Below are 19,074 nucleotides of genomic sequence, written 5' to 3'. Positions count from 1 at the left end.
GACTGAAAAGAATACAATATTTTTTCCAAAGAAAAGGTGAAGCCAGTGTTCTCCAAACTTCCCCCTTTGTTTGAGGAGAAAGACTTAATTTTATTAACTAATTCTGTAACCTTTGAATTGTGGTTAGACATGTGCATTTACGTGATCCTAAAAATGTTCAAATAGAACAAAGGGAGAGACAAATGCCTACGTGCATTTTCCTTGGCTTTTGAAGAGCGATACAGAATTTTGCAACTGGGAGAGCTCTGATTTAATTACAGTCAAACGATAACACAGGAACGAGGTAATTACAGGAGTCCTTGGAATGCACTACAGATAAGGTTACTTCCTCCTCGATGCAGCAGAACACAATGAAGCTGGTGTTCTGTAATGTAAGATGTGGTTCAACTCATTTTCTTTTATTAGGACAGAGAGATCCGCTGAGTGTCCTAACAGGGGCCTGTATCATGAAGCAGAATTTCTTACTTAGCTGGATAACTTGTTGGATTTAAGGTAGTCTGGGCTAAATGTAAGTGAACGAATATAAAGTCCATTTAAACTGGGGTACCTTAAATCCAACAAGTTATCCAGCTAAGCAAGAAATCCTGGTGCGATACATGTCCCTGATACATTGGCACTCCAATGTTACCAAAATCTGAGTAAGAATACCATGAATATGACCGTTAAGCTGTTTCTTTAAAGAGTGCTCACTAGACACTATCTAGTACTGTATCTGCACACCTTCCACAAAAATTCTCCAAGTAATTAAGATAAGAGTCTTCTCATCTTTTCTTTAAGGTTGTGATAAAGGGACATGCTCCAAATTTAAAGGGGGTTGCTAACAAAACATGTTAAATAATAATTTTTAAAAATCACAAAACAATATGTAAGCACAATACCCTTTTGTGCAAATTTGATTTGATTAAATATGTACCTGGAACATAAACTTAGAATCACAGACAGATCTACAGTTTGCGCTATTCTTAGGTGCATTTTTGTCAGACTGGCTTCCAGGCAATACCATAAAAACATTTCATTTATTAAGAGACTGCAAAGCAGCACTTGTTCCCATTCAATAGTCCAGGAGGCCATCTGTTTAGTTTCGTATACTCAATGCTCTCTGTGTCTCACATGTTGCCATGGAGCTCTCTTTCGTGCTTCTTCGAATTCGGGAACGGACCAATCATCAGATGGTGCATGTACCACATACAGCTGTGATTAGGGGGGGATAATTTAAGATTTTGAACAATACTTGCAATATATACTCCGTTCATGAGGAAACACTACAACATTTTTTTTTCTTGAAACACCTCAGTTTTAAAGATAAACATGTTAAAAATGTGTTGGCTTCTTTAAACCAAAATTACGAGGCATAATATTGGTATACTCCGCGTAGAGATTCAATTTTCTTGCCGCAACTCTTACCGGTAAACACCAGGTTATTAAGATTCATGAGTTATTCAAATTAATAAAGTAGTTGTACGAGTACAACAATACTCTGTGCGTTTAAAAGGTGAGTTTAGTAAAATCAATGGAACAAATATAATGATTTGATGGTTTGATGGTGATGGTTCCTACCTGGCTAGCTTACTTAATATTTTATATTTAATACTTTTATAACAGGTTTATAATTGGCAATGTATATACGTTAATATGTAAAATTTTGTATCTGTTGCAACTTTTACATAAACTATTTTAGCTCTAAAGCCATTTGAAACCGGATCGCACTATTTCTGCACAAAGACTTAATGAAATTAAAATTGAATTCAATGCGTCTGACATCAACTGAACAATATATCCAACCACTACAGCTCTGTAGTCATGGGTAGAAGTCTTTTTACCTTTCAAGACGGGTGTCAAGTAAAACTTAGTTACTATTTTATTTTTTCATGAATGAATGAATCAATCAGTACGTGGTACTCTAACCCCTGTTTTACACTGTCTGCGTGTCCGCGGCGGTGCGTTTCTGACACGGCAGCCGCAGGTAATCGCCGCCAATAAAGTCAATGCATCAGTTTACACCATATCCGCTGCGTTGCGTCTCCGCTATGTCTCTGTTCCGTCACATGTCCGGCAGTCCGCCGAGATGCGCATCAAATCTATTTTCGACGGATCCGGATCAAGAACGTAACACAGAGCGCATGCGCCAACTCCCCTTCACATCATGGGCGACGAAAAGTTAATTTTGGAGGTGGAGAAACATGCAATTGTGTACGACCACAGACATCCCTTTTACAAGCATAATAGTAGAAAGGAGAAACCGTGGAGTGAAACTGCAGAAGTTTTGGGATTTGACGGTAAGTTGAATCTTCCAATTAACTATGTAAATACTTGTTTTTAATTAAAGTAACCTGTACTGTGAAGTACTTGTAAACTAATAAAGTGTTCAGTAACCTACATGGGAGTGACACATAATTTTATCCATAGAAACATAGATAAATGTTATGTTAAATGTTATTCTCCCGTGATCATGTGATCTCGCAAACCAGCGGCGCGCCGGATCAGATACGGACCACAAACGCATCCAGTGAGAATTGGCGGACGGCCTCGGAAGGAATGGGAATGCAGCGCAGTCGCACCGCAGCGGATACGCATCCATTGTAGAACAGGGGTAAGCTTTAACGTTGTCTGTCATTTTGTAAAAACTGTGCATTTGGCAAAGGCTTTGTAAGACACATTAATAGCATTTCCCCAAAGTGAATATTTTGACCTTTGGGTTGTTCATGTAAGTGTGTGTATATGTATGCGTATAATATGCGTGCATGTAATGTATCTCTGTATAACTGGCTGACATTGAGTCAAACTTGGTTCCCATAATCCAACACAATGTTCTTATTTCAGCCTGGTTATAGATAATTGGTCTTTCCATAATGTATTTACAATTTTTTCTTTGAGGAATGGATGGCCTTCTGCTTTGGGAAAGAGTAATAGGAGAGATATCAGCAATGAAGCGAGTGGTCTTTTTGAAGCTTCCTGCATCACTTCAGCATGTATTTTTATCCGTGTTGCCAAATGTGCCAATGCATGGGAAGCTGAAATATTGGCTTAATATGAATGAATATCAGAAGGATGTTGTGGAGGGAAAAAAAAGAAAATATCAACAAAGAAGGTCAATCTTTGTTTTTAAAAATCTATTCTAAGGGTTGTCCAGCCTACATAGAGCTTTTGATTGTTTTCTGTTTTAATGGGTCAAATTTCCAGTCACTGTAGCACTGAATGTGTTTTGGAAGTGTTGTTAGGCCACTTATCAGAAATAGAAGGCTTCCAGCTACACATGATTAATGCTATTTTGTACAAGACGCATCCTGTTTTTTTTCTACTAATGGATGACTGGGAAATCTGCTCTTGGAAGGAGGAAAAGGGTGTTTGAATGTGTCTTAATCAAAATGTTGATGGTTATTTTATAACTTTATAACTGTGGTTATTTATTTTAAATAAATAATTATGTTTAATTGCCTTAACATAGGGCTGTCACGATCATTAAATTCTAGTTGACGATAAATTGACATACAAATGATTACAATTAACGATTGAATAGTCTTTTTCTGTCCATTTTATAAAACTATCACCCTAGGGTTAAACTGGAGTACTTTACATCTGACAAGTTATCTGGCTAAGCAAGAAATCTGGCTTTGTGAAACATGATACAGATCCTGGTGTTAATGTTTCCGCTGACTAAAAAAACAATCCATTTTCTTTGGATATTTCTTTGGGTATTCTTACAGCGAATGCATACTTGAGTACCAGTTATGTGCACCTGTTTATATCAATCCAGCAGTGGGTTCAGAAATAAATGGACAGAATAACACACATTTATCTACTTCTTTGTCCTATAAATGAACCTGAAGCAGTGAAAAGAAATACTAATGGGATCAGGCTGGATCATGAAAGTGTTGTGAAATGAAGTGGTACAAAACGAGCACCATTTTAAAATTTGCCATGAAGTTATGCTGCGCATGCGCAAACATGTGAAGTACAAATAGAGCGGGTGGTATGCATCTGATCAGAAGCGCAACGAGATGATGTCATTAAATGAGCGCCAGTCAAACATTACATGGTAGAAAACCATGTGGAAATAGAAAGGACTGATTCTGTCATTGATTGTAGTGGCAGACCTCCTCTGGATATGTACAAAGTTAAAGGTTTTTAATGTGTTTGTTTCGCCTTCATTTGTCATTCTTCATTACTCATATTCAAATGAAGATAAAGCATACAAATCTGTGTCCTTTTTTCCTAATTGCATACCATGCATCACTGCTGTCACTGAGCACTATAATATTTCCTTCTACCTGCTGTATACTAGTGTGTGAATAGTTTACTAAATAAATCTAGGCAGACCTGCTTTTGGGGTTAGGAATAGGGCTGTCTGATGCTCTCTGTCTGTGGTGCGCGTACCTTTCAGTTGGTTGTGATAACTTTCTGGTGCAGGTGTTCATGCCCCTGGTCTGTAGACACAAAGGAAGGTACGGGAGTGGAGGAGTCACTCCCAGCCTGACAGCAAGCCAGCAGATGGGCTCAGGTTTAGGCTCAGCAGGCTAGGACTGTTTAGAGGGTGTAGAGTTCCCTCTCAGCGCTTTCATTTTCAGCAATGGACACAGTATCGCTGTTTAGGTTTATAGACTTCCCTCACATGTTCTCAAGTGTGCCCTGAATTACAGTGCAGTGCGCTGGAGGTAAGCAGAACCAGTAAAGAATAACTTTAATATTAATGCTTATGGAAGGAATAGCCTTTTAAAGGGGTGAATACAGTCCTGTTGTTGCAATATTTATGATCTGGAAAAATACAAAGGTCAAACTAGGTATTTGCACATACTAGGCTTTCAAGGGGGAAAACATTTTATCATTACAATACTCTTACAGTAACTTTCTAAACAGTTTTTTTTTTCTTTTGTTTAAATTAACTCAGTATTAAGTAATTAAAAGCTTTTTCTTTCTTTAGGGCATACTAAAATTGAGGAATATGAAAGGACAGGTTACAGACAAGATTTGCAGGCATTTCTGAGGTCCTGAGTGGCTACATTCCCGGTTTTTGGTCTAGTATGGTGCCAGGAGATTGACTAGATATAGTGTCTATAGAGTATCCTGAGGAAGCGGTGTTGGTTAATTTGCATCAGTTTCAGTGTTTAGTTAGTATCCACTGCATTTATCTTAAAGAGACAGCCGAATGTAGACCAGCAGCTGGCAGAATACCCCAGATCTGTCAGTCTGCCTTTGTTTTCAACAGCCAGACTTCATTTGCTGTCAGCAGATTCTTGCAATTGAGGTATGGTGGTATAGGGGTACGGGGTTAGAAATAGAGGTACATCTGAGTTCTATTGTCTCAATATCAGAGAGCTCAACGCTTACATGGTAAATAAAAAAAATAACAGTTGGTCTCTATCTTATCTGTTCCTCTGCAAATGGTCCATCTGGAAGGCGATTCTTGTGATTCTTTAGCCTTGTTTCCCTTCTGAATCTTTGACATTCTGGACCCTTTCATATAACGATGAAGGACATTGCAGCTAATTCATTATGCAGTGGCCCAGAGATGACTTGGTTTTGACCAAGCGTGGTGGACTGAAGGTGCAGGAAACAGATGAGCTTCACTTTGCTTTTATAGCGGCTCTCAGTCCCTCAAGATCCACATGAGTGGTGCAACATGACATGTGGATGAATAAAATACAGTGACAATAGAAGACTGTCAGGTGTGTGCACTATAATAGAGGACAAATCAGAACTTGCTTGGAAATGCTTTTCTGACACATGTTGGAACCAGCCGCTCTGGGAAATTAAGTTCTTAATTAAGGATATAACAGGATATATGACTTTTGTCCCTGGTGTTATGCCTATATTCTTCAAGGAACATGATCAAAAACAGCAGTAAATATCTTGCTGTATTTGGGGATGTGAGTGTTTATCAGTCAAGATGTCTTTAATTCTTCATTGTTTGTGTCCATCAGGTGCCTGCATTCAGTGGTTATTTGAGACGTTGAGCCATCTACTGGAACATTCTGGAGGGTTTCCCACAGTAACACATTGTTATAACTACTAAGTCTTCTGGGATGGTTGCGGTGATTTGTTGTTCTGAGTGGTAATATCCCCTCTCCCTGGCCTAGCGATTCATGTGTCAGAGTAGGAGAAAGACGATGGCTTCACCTTCTGCTAGGATCAAAATTACCTGCTTGCATTCTTTTTTCTCTAGTAAGTAAATTAAAAAGTGATGTGAAAACAATTTCTCTTTTTTTTGGTCAAACTTTGGTCAAAAGGCGTGTGAATGACTGTACTCACAGTAGTGTGTGTGTGTGTGTGTGTGTGTGTGTGTGTGCGTGCGTGTGCGTGCGTGTAGTCCAGGTATACCTTACCTTGTGGGGACCAAATGTCCCCACAACATGATGAATACCTGTTTTTTTTCCATATGTTTGGTTACCTATGATTATGGTTAGGGCTAGGTAGGGGTTAAGGTTGTCATAGTTAGCATTAGCATTTTTCCTATAGAAATGAATGAGCGGTCCCCAAAAAGATGTGATTACACGACTGTGTGTGTGTGTGTGTTTTACATGGTCATCTGTATATGTCTGGGAATCCCTGTTACCTTAGTGACCCATTCATTGGAGATTAACCTTCCCTAGTGTTCTTCAGGCTGGTCACATCTCTCCGTTGGTGCTTTGACTGACTTGTTTATGTTTGGCCATAGACCATCCACCCTTACACTCACCTAAAGGATTATTAGGAACACCATACTAATACGGTGTTTGACCCCCTTTTGCCTTCAGAACTGCCTTAATTCTACGTGGCATTGATTCAACAAGGTGCTGAAAGCATTCTTTAGAAATGTTGGCCCATATTGATAGGATAGCATCTTGCAGTTGATGGAGATTTGTGGGATGCACATCCAGGGCACGAAGCTCCCGTTCCACCACATCTCAAAGATGCTCTATTGGGTTGAGATCTGGTGACAGTGGGGGCCATTGTAGTACAGTGAACTCATTGTCCTGTTCAAGAAACCAATTTGAAATGATTCGAGCTTTGTGACATGGTGCATTATCCTGCTGGAAGTAGCCATCAGAGGATGGGTACATGGTGGTCATAAAGGGATGGACATGGTCAGAAACAATGCTCAGGTAGGCTGTGGCATTTAAACGATGCCCAATTGGCACTAAGGGGCCTAAAGTGTGCTAAGAAAACATCCCCCACACCATTACAGCACCACCACCAGCCGGCACAGTGGTAACAAGGCATGATGGATCCATGTTCTCATTCTGTTTACTCTACCATTTGAATGTCTCAACAGAAATCGAGACTCATCAGACCAGGCAACATTTTTCCAGTCTTCAACTGTCCAATTTTGGTGAGCTTGTGCAAATTGTAGCCTCTTTTCCTATTTGTAGTGGAGATGAGTGGTACTCAGTGGGGTCTTCTGCTGTTGTAGCCCATCCGCCTTAAGGTTGTGCGTGTTGTGGCTTCACAAATGCTTTGCTGCATACCTCGGTTGTAACGAGTGGTTATTTCAGTCAAAGTTGCTCTTCTATCAGCTTGAATCAGTCGTCCCCTTCTCCTCTGACCTCTAGCATCAACAAGGCATTTTCGCCCACAGGACTGCCGCATACTGGATCTTTTTCCCTTTTCACACCATTCTTTGTAAACCCTAGAAATGGTTGTGCGTGAAAATCCCAGTATCTGAGCAGATTGTGAAATACTCAGACCGGCCCGTCTGGCACCAACAACCATGCCACGCTCAAAATTGATTAAATCACCTTTCTTTCCCATTCTGACATTCAGTTTGGAGTTCAGGAGATTGTCTTGAGCATTGAAACAACTGCCATGTGATTGGTTGATTAGATAATTGCATTAATGAGAAATTGAACAGGTGTTCCTAATAATCCTTTAGGTGAGTGTATAACGTATCCTGTCATGCATTTTATTTGGAAAAAAAATACATGAATGTTTATTGCAAGGAAGATCTGTGTTTGGGGAGATGGGAAGGAACTTTGTACTTCATGCACAGGGCCGTTTCCACTCATCTTGCCTCCAGTTCATAGTTCCAGGTAGTCGAAAGGACCATGAATCCCACAGCTGGGAGTAAGTAGGGTCATGTGCTTGCAGGGAATGCACTGACTTCCTGGCTCTGCCACTCTTTCCTGGTGTGACGTGAGAGGCGGAGAAGTGGTATTGCAGGCTTGGTGCTGTAATATGCATTGTGCTCTCTCTCTCCCTCTCCCTCTCCCCCTCTCTCTGACTCAGTCCCTCGACACGGCATTCCTCCTGAAGCTCAGATCCTCTGCTGACAATCCCCCAAACGCCAGGTAAGTAGCAGCGCAGCCGGGATCGCAATGTGCTTCTGCGGCTCCTCAGCTCTCTTTAAGGCAAATTTCCTTAACCTTCTTAAAACAACTGCCACATTCATAAGCTGTTTGTAAGTGTCATTCTTTTACGTAAAAATGAGGTTACCCGCTGCATTACTGACGTGAGTTAAACGAACTGAGAGTAGGCGCCTGGTGCCTTGTACAGTGCAGCTATCAGTTTAGTTTGTTTCTGCTCTTGCGGCTAGTTAAGCTTCTGGAATTTTCCCCTCAGTTGGTCTTTATTTTTCTGTTTCTGTTTGGTCTATGTTTTTTTCTGTTTTATGGGCTTATTGCTCTCAATTTCTTGACATTAATATCACTCTCCACCCCATTTTGATTGGACAGAGGTCAGTAGTGCTCTGAAGTACTATTTCAGCCCACTCTGGACTGGCACCGGTCCACTTCCCGTATTCAGGTGCATCTCCTTACTGTGTGGTCAGCTGCCTCTTATTGGAGGTTACTTCGGAATTTGGTACAATCTTTTGCACAGACCACTGTCAATGGCTTGTGGAGAACCAACCAGAAAGCACATTCACTGGGTATTCTCAGATTGGACCGAGACATGGCAGTTAAAGTGGTTCTGCTATAAATGGAGCCTTAAAACCTTCTCTGACTGGTCTGTCTTAGGCAGTCTGTTCCAGGGTCCTGAGCTTCCTGAGCCAGGCAGGCTAACTGGGCTAATAGCGCATATAATTCAAAAGGGATACATGGAACCAGAAGTGTCTGTTTGTTTATCATGATGGGTGTGATATGTGATTAAACTAGGGCTGCAACAACTAATCGATTTAATCGATTAAAATCGATTATTAAAATAGTTGCCAACTAATTTAATAATCGATTAGTTGGGTCTACGTTATTATACACATAAGTACAGTGGCAACCTCCTAATTTGGGAGCAGTAAGCTAACCAAAGCCGCGGTGGCAGTAAAGTACCATTAAGCTGGATGCCGACCGCCATAAAAGAAAAAAGTAAATGCACATAAACGCCATTTACGCACCTTTTAAATTTACAAAACAGCTTTTACTCACCTTTTTTAAGATCACTAATGTTAATGATATAGTTACCCACCGTTTTTACTGCTGTGCATATAGTTTACCCACCTTAAATTTCTTGTTACCACTACACCACTGCTTCATTTCTTCACGATAGAAATTTATAGTAATATCAAATGTTGTAGTACTCAAGACCAGTTTTTGAAGGTCTCGATCTTGTCTTTGAAGCAGCCGTATTTGTACTCGTTCTTGTCAAGGACTTTTATTTCGAGACCATAACTCTGAGAATATTCTTATTAATGAGCCGTTTACTGTCGGATTGGATAACTAATAACTGCAACCAATTGCGTTACTGCCGGCCGCGTTACCCGCCCCGTCCCTTCACACACGCACATGTGTTTAAATGAACGCAGGGGAAGTCGTGGTTGTCAACACAATCAGCTATTATGGGGCTAGAAATGCGGCTACATACAGTATACCACAACGTGTTTACCCTACCATTCTATTAGGTGGGCGCCCCAAGTTAATTTTATTTAATTTCATTTTCTATATAGCTCCAGATCGCAACAGAAGTCATTTAAGGCTACCTTTCCGATAGAACAGGTTTATATCTTGTCCTTTTATTAAACAAACTAAATAGCCTTATATTATTTATCTTATTTACAGTTCATCACTGTAGTATGCTGAAACAACCGGACACGTTTTAAAACAAAATTTGCCGCCTGCCGTTCACGGGCACCAATCGTCTTATTTGCGTTGCTCAGTAATTTTTAGCGTATAAGATGCGGAAAAGGCTTTTTCTTCGCAATAAATGTTTACTTTATTTGTCCGTAATAAATGCAGACAGACTCGCTGGCGTGCTCTCTCCCCCTGTCATATATGTGTATCAACATTAAATAACATTAGACAATTATTTAATAATATTCTTAGTAGCAGCAGCGGTAGTCTGTGCTTTTACATTAAAAAACTGGAGTACTGAATACATTATCTAAAGCACCATGCTGGTTGCACTTTATAAAACAAGATTTTGTGTATTTCATTACGTTGATTCAGCTGCTACAAATTATTTATTTTTTTTGTATACTCTTAATGTAGCATACATTTGTTTTTTATGTGAGTTGCTGGAAACAACTTTTGTACAAAGACAGACTGGGTTATTAAAAATTGCTGGAAATCAAATTGTTTTTTGCCCCCCCCCCCATCCGATTAATCGACTAATCGAAAAAGTAATCGACAGATTAATCGATTATCAAAATAATCGTTAGTTGCAGCCCTAGATTAAACCACACCCCCCCCCCCCCCCTCCATGGCTTTCAAGAAAGGAGAGGAATATCCATGTATGTATAAACAGGTGTGTCAGTCTGGCATGTTGTATTGGATGGAGTGTCTGCTCTGGACTGGGAGGCTGCCATGTCTCCTAATGGCAGCAAGTGGGTCCATGAGGCTCGAAATGAGGAGGATTTATTAGGTCACACTCGTAGTGTAAAGGAGGCAAAGGGAAGGCAGCACAAACACACAGTTTGCCAGTTGCTCCTGGCCTCTCCCGTTACACACAGAAAGCTTTATCCTTTAGTTAGAGGTGTACATAGGGACCTCCTAATCGTGCCTTTGGTCCCCCCATTCTCATTATACTGTTGGCATTACACCTATATAGAGGCCTGACAAGGGGGTTTCTGAGGGCCAGCACCTTGGGTTACATGTGAACATCAAAAATGTCTGAAGGCACTAAACACACAGCGATGGGGGTGTGGGGGCCTACTGTAGCAACAATGTTTGCGCTTCAATGACTGTGTGATTATAAAGGGGGTGGGCTGTCCAAAAGCTCAGTGTACTTTTCTGCATGCAGGTATGTAAGGCCTCCCCTTGGGGCCCACTGGATCTGCTGACATGACAAGGGTGTAGAGCAGCCTGTTTCAGAGGGTTTCGGTTTGAATTCCACGGATGATATTTACACCCTCAGTAAGTCTCTTATCTCAGCTCTGCTAGTTAAAATAAATTTCAAATATGCTTAATTTGATGGCATGAATTTTATGATATAAAACGATTTTGCCGATTGAACTCACAAGCAGGATGCCAGCCAGCTCGGATAAAATGCCTTGCAACATGTAGGATGCACTTGCAACCTGACCATCACTGTTCCGGTCCCTTAACCAGTAATCTGCCCCCTGGCTCCATGAACCGCGCCATTGGTTGGCGTGCCAGTGGGTTGCTGTAAGAATACACCGCGGGGCCGGACGTCAGCATTGTCGTCCTGCACTGTGGTAGGTGACCACTTCAAGGTCAATCTGTCCTCACGGTATCAAAAACAAACTTCGCTTTGGCCCCGGCACCGTGTGGTGTAATTCGCGGGCTCGGCGGAGCCGTGCAGTCAAGCGGTACTGTCCTGGAGAACTTGCTAATTTACTGGCGCTCTGCAGCAGGCAGATTGGATTTTTAATTAACAAAAATATTTGTGTCCCCTTTCCATGCCAGAAATTATGGAAAGTTTGCCTTTGTTGTGTCCCACTGTTTACGCCTGGTTCCTGTTTCTCCTGATTTCTTTGGGGGGGGGGGGGTGTCACTGTTCTGTGCCTTTTTCTTCCACGTGTAGGTGCTGTGTAATCCTTAAACTGCCACTTTGCACCATCTATGCTTTTGTCCTTCTGTTGGGTTTAACTTTTATAGGCCCTGGTTGTTTTAATTTTTTTCCAGTCAATAATCGGTGCTGAGAGGTCAGTGTTTAGATAGTGTTTAGATGGGACTGGCGCAGGGACTGGGACTGGCGCAGCCCCTGCTCCGGAAAACAACCCTCCCTTAGTTCCGTTGAGAGCACACTTTGCTCCCGCTCTCCTGTTTTTCCATGTAAATAACAATACTGGAATACTAGGCAGAGGACTAGTTTGGTCAGACCTGGCCAGAAATGTATGGATTTTTTTTTTAAGATCAGCAAATTGCTTCCAGCAGGGGAATCTCTATAATTACACACATTTGGTCCCTGTTTGTATGTATGTGGTCACACAGTTTCAAAGTAAAGCTGTTGGAAATACCCTGTAACTCCAAAGTTTAGCTGGTCAAAGCAAGTAATAGTTACACACATAATGAACAACTAACAAAAGTATTCAAAAAACTATAACAGAACACACACAATTCTCTGTCTGAGAGACTCCTACTGTTGTTGACACAAACTGGGCTATGGTTTTCTACACTCACTTTTGTCTCAATGATCACTAAAGCAGAGTACCACTTCTCATCCTTTGCACCCCACTTGCTGTTGACTCGCGGAATGCCTCTCTTCACCACCTCGCCGCTCTAAATCACGAGTCGTTGGCGTGTGTTGAATTCTCACACATTTCAGTGGACGGCATCGTACACAGATGGTGGAGAGGCAGCACTTAAAGGATAATGGCCCCGTTCAGGCAGTTTGGGGGGGGAGTTAACACCTTGTCAGAGCTGTAAATGTCTTTTCAAATGTCTTGGAAAGGTACACCAGAGAATGAAAGGGTAGCATACACCAGCATAATGTCAACAGCAGAAGAACGGTGTATCCCACTGCTATCCTAATGGTCTGATTGTAAGCTTCTGTGGATGACTCTCCAAAACGTGGGGTGGGGTCTCACACATGTACACGTATGTATGTATGTTGGGGGGGGGGGGGGGGGGGATCGGAGTGTCATTTTAGGGTTGATTCCTAGGGGTTACTTAATTGATTGAACAGTTTCTTTTTGCTATATTTCTGCGGTTTACTTTAGTGTGAGAGTTGTGGTCCTGTCATGGGGAGAATTGCCCAGTTGTGTTGTCATAGGCAGGTAACATAGGGTTCAGATGCCACATGCTGTATTTGAGAATACTGAGACCAATGTCATGGGTTTCTGTTCAGAGATCAGTCTCTGATTACTGTGGGGGTCCTGCCATTTTATTTATTTTTTGTCAGGGAAAAAATTATTCGTAAGTCTATAACTGATGTGTATCCATTTCAAGGCATTGTATTACTTGCTGTGACCCCCTCCACTCGTAAATCATGGGTTAAATAGGGCCATTTTCCAGGATGTGAGACTGAATTTTAAGCTGCCAGTTTTCTGCAGTCAGAAGATGAAATGTAGTTCATGTTGTTTTGCCACTTTTTTTCAGTATGAGGTGAGCCTGGGAGGGAGGGATTTGGTTTTGGGAAACAGGCAAGCTATAAAAAGATTAATTAAAATGCGAGAATCCAAGTGGCTCTGGGTCTGATGTAATGCAGAGGTTTGACAGTGTAATAGCGAGGAAGGCAGTGCAAAACTTTTACCTGCGGCTGCAAATCAAGTCGAGAGCCCAAGTCTGCAGCTACCGCAGGCTCCAGAGAAGCCCAGGAAAGGGGGGTGCTTTGAGGGGGATACTTTTTCTGGGAAGACATCAGGTCTCTTTCTGCATTTTTTTTCCTTTTTCTATACAGATGAAGAATAGAGCATTGCGGCTCTTGTGTCTGCTTATCAGCCACTGAGTGCCAAAGTTCAGTCCCTGGTCCGAGTGAAGCACCAGGCCGCATGTACAGCGCTCACGTTCACAGGTCCCTGGGGCTCTTTCAAAGAACTTTAGGGCTTGTTTATCGAAGTGACTTTTGAACCCCATCGCGTGTCCGGCTCTGCAGTGCATAAGGCATGCGCCTTTCGAAATGATACAGCGGATTCAGCAGTAAACACCTTAATCAGAATGTTTGTTTCTGTCTGTTTCTGCTGTTTCTTTTATCTGTACAGATGACAAAAATTTCAGCTAAATACATGTAATTTCTCTTCCCTCTGTTTCTGCCTTTCAAAGAATTAAATTTGAATGAAAATACAGCATGTTTGTTGTTGGTAGGGGGAGGGGTGTAACTGGTGGGAATCACCAGCCGGCGACCAATGGTGAGCCCCCCTCCCCCCCCCGGCCCTTGTCTTTTGGTTGAGAGTGTCAGGGCGCCTCACGATTGGCGGTTCACGAGCACAGCATCTGGAGCTTTTGAATGTGTGGGGGAGGAGTCTGAGGCAATATTAAAGCAGGCGTCTGTCCCCGGTCCGCAGCTCCAGTGTGCTTTGTGAATGTGGACTGCACAGCCGGCCGTGAAGATTCTGTTTGACAGTCTGGCTTTCTGTTTTGTTTTACAGTTTTCATTTTCTTTTTTCCAGGGCTTTCAGACAGCCTGCCTCCAGTTTACAGGACCGTGGATTGGTGCCTTCTTGACATCCAGACGGTGACCTACAGCACCGCGGATCTGGGTCTGGAAACTCGATGAAGGTTTTAGAAAACACCCTGACCTCCAGGGACCGCTGCCCCCCTCCCTGGCAGAGCGTTTAAAGGGAACTGCCGCCGTTAACCTTTAAGTGCCTTAGCCATTGATGTGGACTGAAGTGGAATTTGACCCTTTCTGACCCTGTCGGACAAGAAGGCTTTCAGTGAAGACAGGGAGGATTAAAGGCTGCAAAGAAAGGCAGGAGGAGAGGAGCACCAGGACTGGGGAGAGGTGAGAGAAAAGGAGGACACACAGGTGTTTCTCTGAGTCCCCTTTCTACTTTTGACCAGTAAGTCCCCCTCAAGTATGCCGGTGGAAACCTTGCGCCCCTCAGACGGACGCCTGGCTGGAGCCCCCTTCACCTCCGCCATGCCTTTCCGCATCCTCAACAAGGGGCCCGAATATTTCCGGCGGCCACTGGAGCCTGGAGCCCGCAAGTTGAGTGCAGTGGAGCGGCTGGAAGCGGACAAGGCCAAGTACGTGAAGAGCCAGCAGGTGGCCAGCACTCGGCAGGAGCCCGTCAAGCCCCCCGCCATCCGCAAGCCACTGCTATCTCCCAGTGTGCTGCTGCAGTGCCGCGCCGGCACCCCCGTCACCCGCAAGGCTCCGCGTCGCCATGGAATTTCAGCGCCATTAAACCTGGATGCCCTCAACAACCTCATTAACGTTTGCGAGCCGCCTGCATCGCACAGCGCCCTCCGCACACCTTTGTCCGAGAGCCGATCTGGCAATCCCATCCCCGCAGAGCCCAGTTCTAGTGACCGCCAGCTCAACAGCAACTCTTCCTCTACCTCCTCGTCCTCCTCCCTCACTCCTCTGTCCGCAGACCAGAACCGACGGCCTCCTGTGGTCCCGGCACGTGCGCTTCGGGCTGGCACACTCGCTCCCTGTGGGTCAGCGGGCACTGTGGCAGTGCGCCGGGTAGATGTGCGGCCACAGGCGGTGCTGAGGAAACCGCAGAGAACACCGCAGGCCCCGCCGCGCCTTGTCCCACAGCTGCAGGTGGCCCGGCCACAGGTGCCACCTCCGCCCACAGCTTCAGCCACGCTGCCCTCCCCTCTGCCTTCCAGCCCCCTGCTGCTGCATGCCACGTTGCCCCCTGCCTCCCCAGCCTTCACACGTCTGTCATCGGCCAGCTCCCGCGGCTCGCCACGCCGCCACCCCTCTCTGCACCGCTCCAAGTCAGACCTGAGCGACCGATACTCACGGGCCACGGCTGACCTTGAGCGCTTTTTCAACTACTGCGGCCTGGACCCCGAGGACGTGGACAGCATGGGGGTGGAGCGCTTTGCCCGTGCCAGCTCTGACATTGTCTCTGTGTCAAAGCTACGCAGCGTCAGCACACCCAGTTCTGAGTGTGGGGCCCTGTCCCGGCACAGCCACGAGGGCCCTGAGGAGGAGGTGACCCCGGCCAGTGAGCGCACGCCCTATGGAATCTCTGTCATCGAGCGGAATGCTCGTGTCATCAAGTGGCTCTACGGGATCCGGCAGGCGCGCGATGCCCTCAGTGTCTCCAACGTCTAGCGCGCCACTCAGAGATAGATGGCCAGCTGGGGCTGGAAGCACAGTGGACTTCTGCACCTTCTCATTTCTGTTTCTATTTATTTATTGTACAGCTTCTTGGACAGTGAATGGGTCAGTGATGGGTACATGTCTGCGGGCAGACAGGGGTCACGGCTGCCTCCGCTCTTCTCTCGTGCTCAGCTTAAATGATTTACTGTTTCCATTAAGTCTCTTCGCTCTCACAGTATAAATCTGAGGTGGCTGGGAGGACCCTGTCTTCCGGCTGCGTGTCGGGACTGCCAAGCTGACAGACACAGAGACGGGGAGCTTACTGTTAACCCTTTGCATTAAAGTAGGCGGCTGAGGACTGTTGTGAAAATACAATAATGTGACTTTAGCAAGGGCAGATTATGCCAGAAACCTGTTGTTTCAGAGTAGGGGTGTTAAAAAGCCTTCACCGAAGTGAGCATTAGTGTCTTACTGCAAGGGGTAGAGTATGGATGTTCAGGCGAGGGCAAGTCGATACTGTGAAGCCATCTGCTGCCTTCTGGTTCCTCTTCATAGGTTAGATGATGGCTGTTCAAGTGGTTTAAGCTGCAGTGTGTGCGTGTGTTTACACTTTGAGGGTGGTGTTTTTCATAAACGGTGTCTTCATACCTGTTCTCACAGACTGGCTTGATTCTCGTTGTGTTGTTTTTTTTGGTGAATGGTTTTGTCTTGGAGAGAGCCATGTTATGTTGTAAACAGAGAGCTGATGTAAGTAGGGAGGTGGACAGCAGGAGCAGCGAACCCTGTGGCAGGCGTGGAGCTTCATCTGGGGAAGGTGGGGGGGTCTGAGAATGAACTGAGTCTGAGAGGGAGGCGGAAAGTTTGACTGGAAAGAAATCGGTGACGTAACAGTTGGCACAGATGAAAAAAGCTTGACTTTACCTGATTTAACTTTCGTTAATATAATGTTAACCATGCTGGGCATTTAATTTTTTTTATTAAACTGTGTTTATTTAACTGTGTTCATGTTGTTTATGGAATCTACACCCACTGACGTGTAACACACATGCCTGTGTCAGCCAACAGCCAAGGAGAGTGCGTGCAGGTGTGCTAGGACAGAAGTGTGCTTTCTCAAATGCTACTTTTATGCCCTGACTTACTTCTCCTGGAGAAAAGCTCGTCCTGGCCTAATTGAGTCACACTGAAGTTCTCCTGATTAACTGCACTGGACCTTCAGTCTTAGTTTTCCTGCATATTTGTCTTAATGACCTGTCAATAAACGGAAATTCAGGAAGTGCTGCCTGTCTGTTATTTTATTTGGACTCACTGACATTGCATCGTCACTGAAATGTATGTTTTTAAAAAAAATGTTTTCCATTCGGTACGGCTGCTTAGATCAGTCACTCCACTAGCCTGAGCCCCCAGAACCGGTGTAACAAAACCATAAAATGTATTGTTTATATTTGTTTTGAGTGTTTCGTCTGTAGATTTACATAACATATAAACACCAAAGTACTTGTTTCTGAAACAGGAGGATGATCAGATACCCATTTAGCTAACCCAGAGGTGCTCCGTAGGATAGTCGGCCTCTGTTGTGTGAATACTAGGGGTGTAAATCACAGCTTTCCTCGCGATACGATACAGTATCGATTCCTTAAACCAACGGTTTGATTTTTTTTTTGATACCTCAGAAATTCCCACGATACGATGTGATACGATACAATTCGATTCAGTTCAATACTGGGGACAGTAGTCGAAATGATGAAATTTCACACAATCCTTTACATTTCAATGGATTAAAAAAGGCAAATATAATTAGCATTTTATATTTTATTGGGAACTGTAAACAAAATCTAGTGTAGTGAAGTATGTCCCATAAATCAAGCAAAATAAAGTGCAATAAGGTAAAAAATAAAAACTTTGGATGCATGCAGCAGCTGGCGCGGTTGAACGCGTCATCAATCCTCTATTTTTTATGGCATACGATCTACCCACACTACCTTTGCGATCAACCAGTAGATCGCAATCGACGTATTGGGCACCCCTGGTGTAGACCATGTATGCGATCATGAAAACAATACTGGAACAGGCCAGAAAATAAAAACGCATGTATCAATATTTATGCGGTCACATCGATGCATCGGATTATTTGCCGTTGAATCGATATATCGGTACAAATCGATGTATTGTTACACCCCTAGTGAATACATACATCTGCAGCCCAGCACTCAAGGTCACAGCATCAAAGGACCTTTAGGGACCGCTGCACATTTCATAACCACTGCAAACAAGCCTGCACCATGCCCTCTTAGCCGTTCATGTTGCTTCCCTTGCTCCGCTAGTTAAATTTGCTGCCTTCCCAGTCTCTCTGTACTCTGATCTGCCGTAATATTATGTTTGATTTTGTTATTCAAGTTTGTCATGAATTTTTAACGTGGGGTATCTTTGTTCAATGCCTGTTGCTTTTTTTCCATTATAAAAGATGCAAAGCCAGGAGCCGCCCTGTGTTCCACACACACGCTTCCTAAGGAACAGGAGCTTCATTCAGGAAGGGCCAGAAGTGTGAAGGAGAAAGGAATGCAGGGCCTCTCTGCTTTTTCTCCTGGCTTCCTGGGGTGGCTGAACTCCAAACTCCTGCTGCGACTCCAATGCTCCTCAATGTATCCATTCTTTTCACTGAGAAGTCAGACAGTGGCAGCTGAAGCTGGGCCCTTAGTGATTGAAGCATAGCATTTAACTGCTGAAGCTGGAGCCTTAATTGCTTACCTGAAGTGGAGCCCCTAACTGGTGAAACTGGGCCATTGGGGGTGGGGTGTGGCTCTGCCAGCTAGGATGCCATGTCTATGGTGAGAAGGTCGCAGGTTCAAATCCTAGAGTCTGCTGAATAAAATGTAAATGAAGCTGAGCAGTTAGAGACAGTAACAGAGTCCCTAACTGTTAAGGTTGGGCCCTCAGTGGCCAAAATGATGGCCTAGTGGAACTGTATTCATGCTTTATCAGCTAAATGTTTTTTTTTCTCATTTTAGATCTCTGATTGTGGCCAAACCACAAAAATGTGAGGACAGTCAA

The 19,074-nt window shown here is 43.8% G+C and overlaps 1 protein-coding gene across 6 annotated transcripts; it reads left to right on the top strand.

Moving 5' to 3' along the window:
- The first annotated feature begins 583 nt into the window (after nucleotides 1-583).
- Nucleotides 584-17,299, top strand: LOC111835166 (protein FAM110A-like). Of its 6 annotated transcripts, none has more exons than XM_023795165.2 (5): nucleotides 584-1,492; nucleotides 2,057-2,276; nucleotides 2,469-2,590; nucleotides 8,200-8,261; nucleotides 14,411-17,299. In XM_023795165.2, exon 5 carries the CDS (start codon nucleotides 14,821-14,823, stop codon nucleotides 16,036-16,038), a length of 1,218 nt encoding a protein of 405 aa, XP_023650933.1. In that variant the 5' UTR covers nucleotides 584-1,492; nucleotides 2,057-2,276; nucleotides 2,469-2,590; nucleotides 8,200-8,261; nucleotides 14,411-14,820; the 3' UTR covers nucleotides 16,039-17,299. The 6 variants fall into 6 exon arrangements, with proteins under 6 accessions (XP_023650933.1, XP_023650932.1, XP_023650935.1 ...); XM_023795164.2 differs by having other exon boundaries at nucleotides 1,890-2,276; XM_023795166.2 differs by lacking the exon at nucleotides 584-1,492 and adding an exon at nucleotides 11,140-11,252 and having other exon boundaries at nucleotides 1,508-2,276.
- Nucleotides 17,300-19,074: the final 1,775 nt, after the last annotated feature.

The sequence above is a fragment of the Paramormyrops kingsleyae genome, chromosome 6 (genome assembly GCF_048594095.1).
Source record: "Paramormyrops kingsleyae isolate MSU_618 chromosome 6, PKINGS_0.4, whole genome shotgun sequence".
In the NCBI taxonomy this organism is placed as follows: Eukaryota; Metazoa; Chordata; class Actinopteri; order Osteoglossiformes; family Mormyridae; genus Paramormyrops; species Paramormyrops kingsleyae.
Note: the sequence above shows the minus strand (reverse complement) of the source record. Positions and strands in the feature narration are given on the sequence as shown.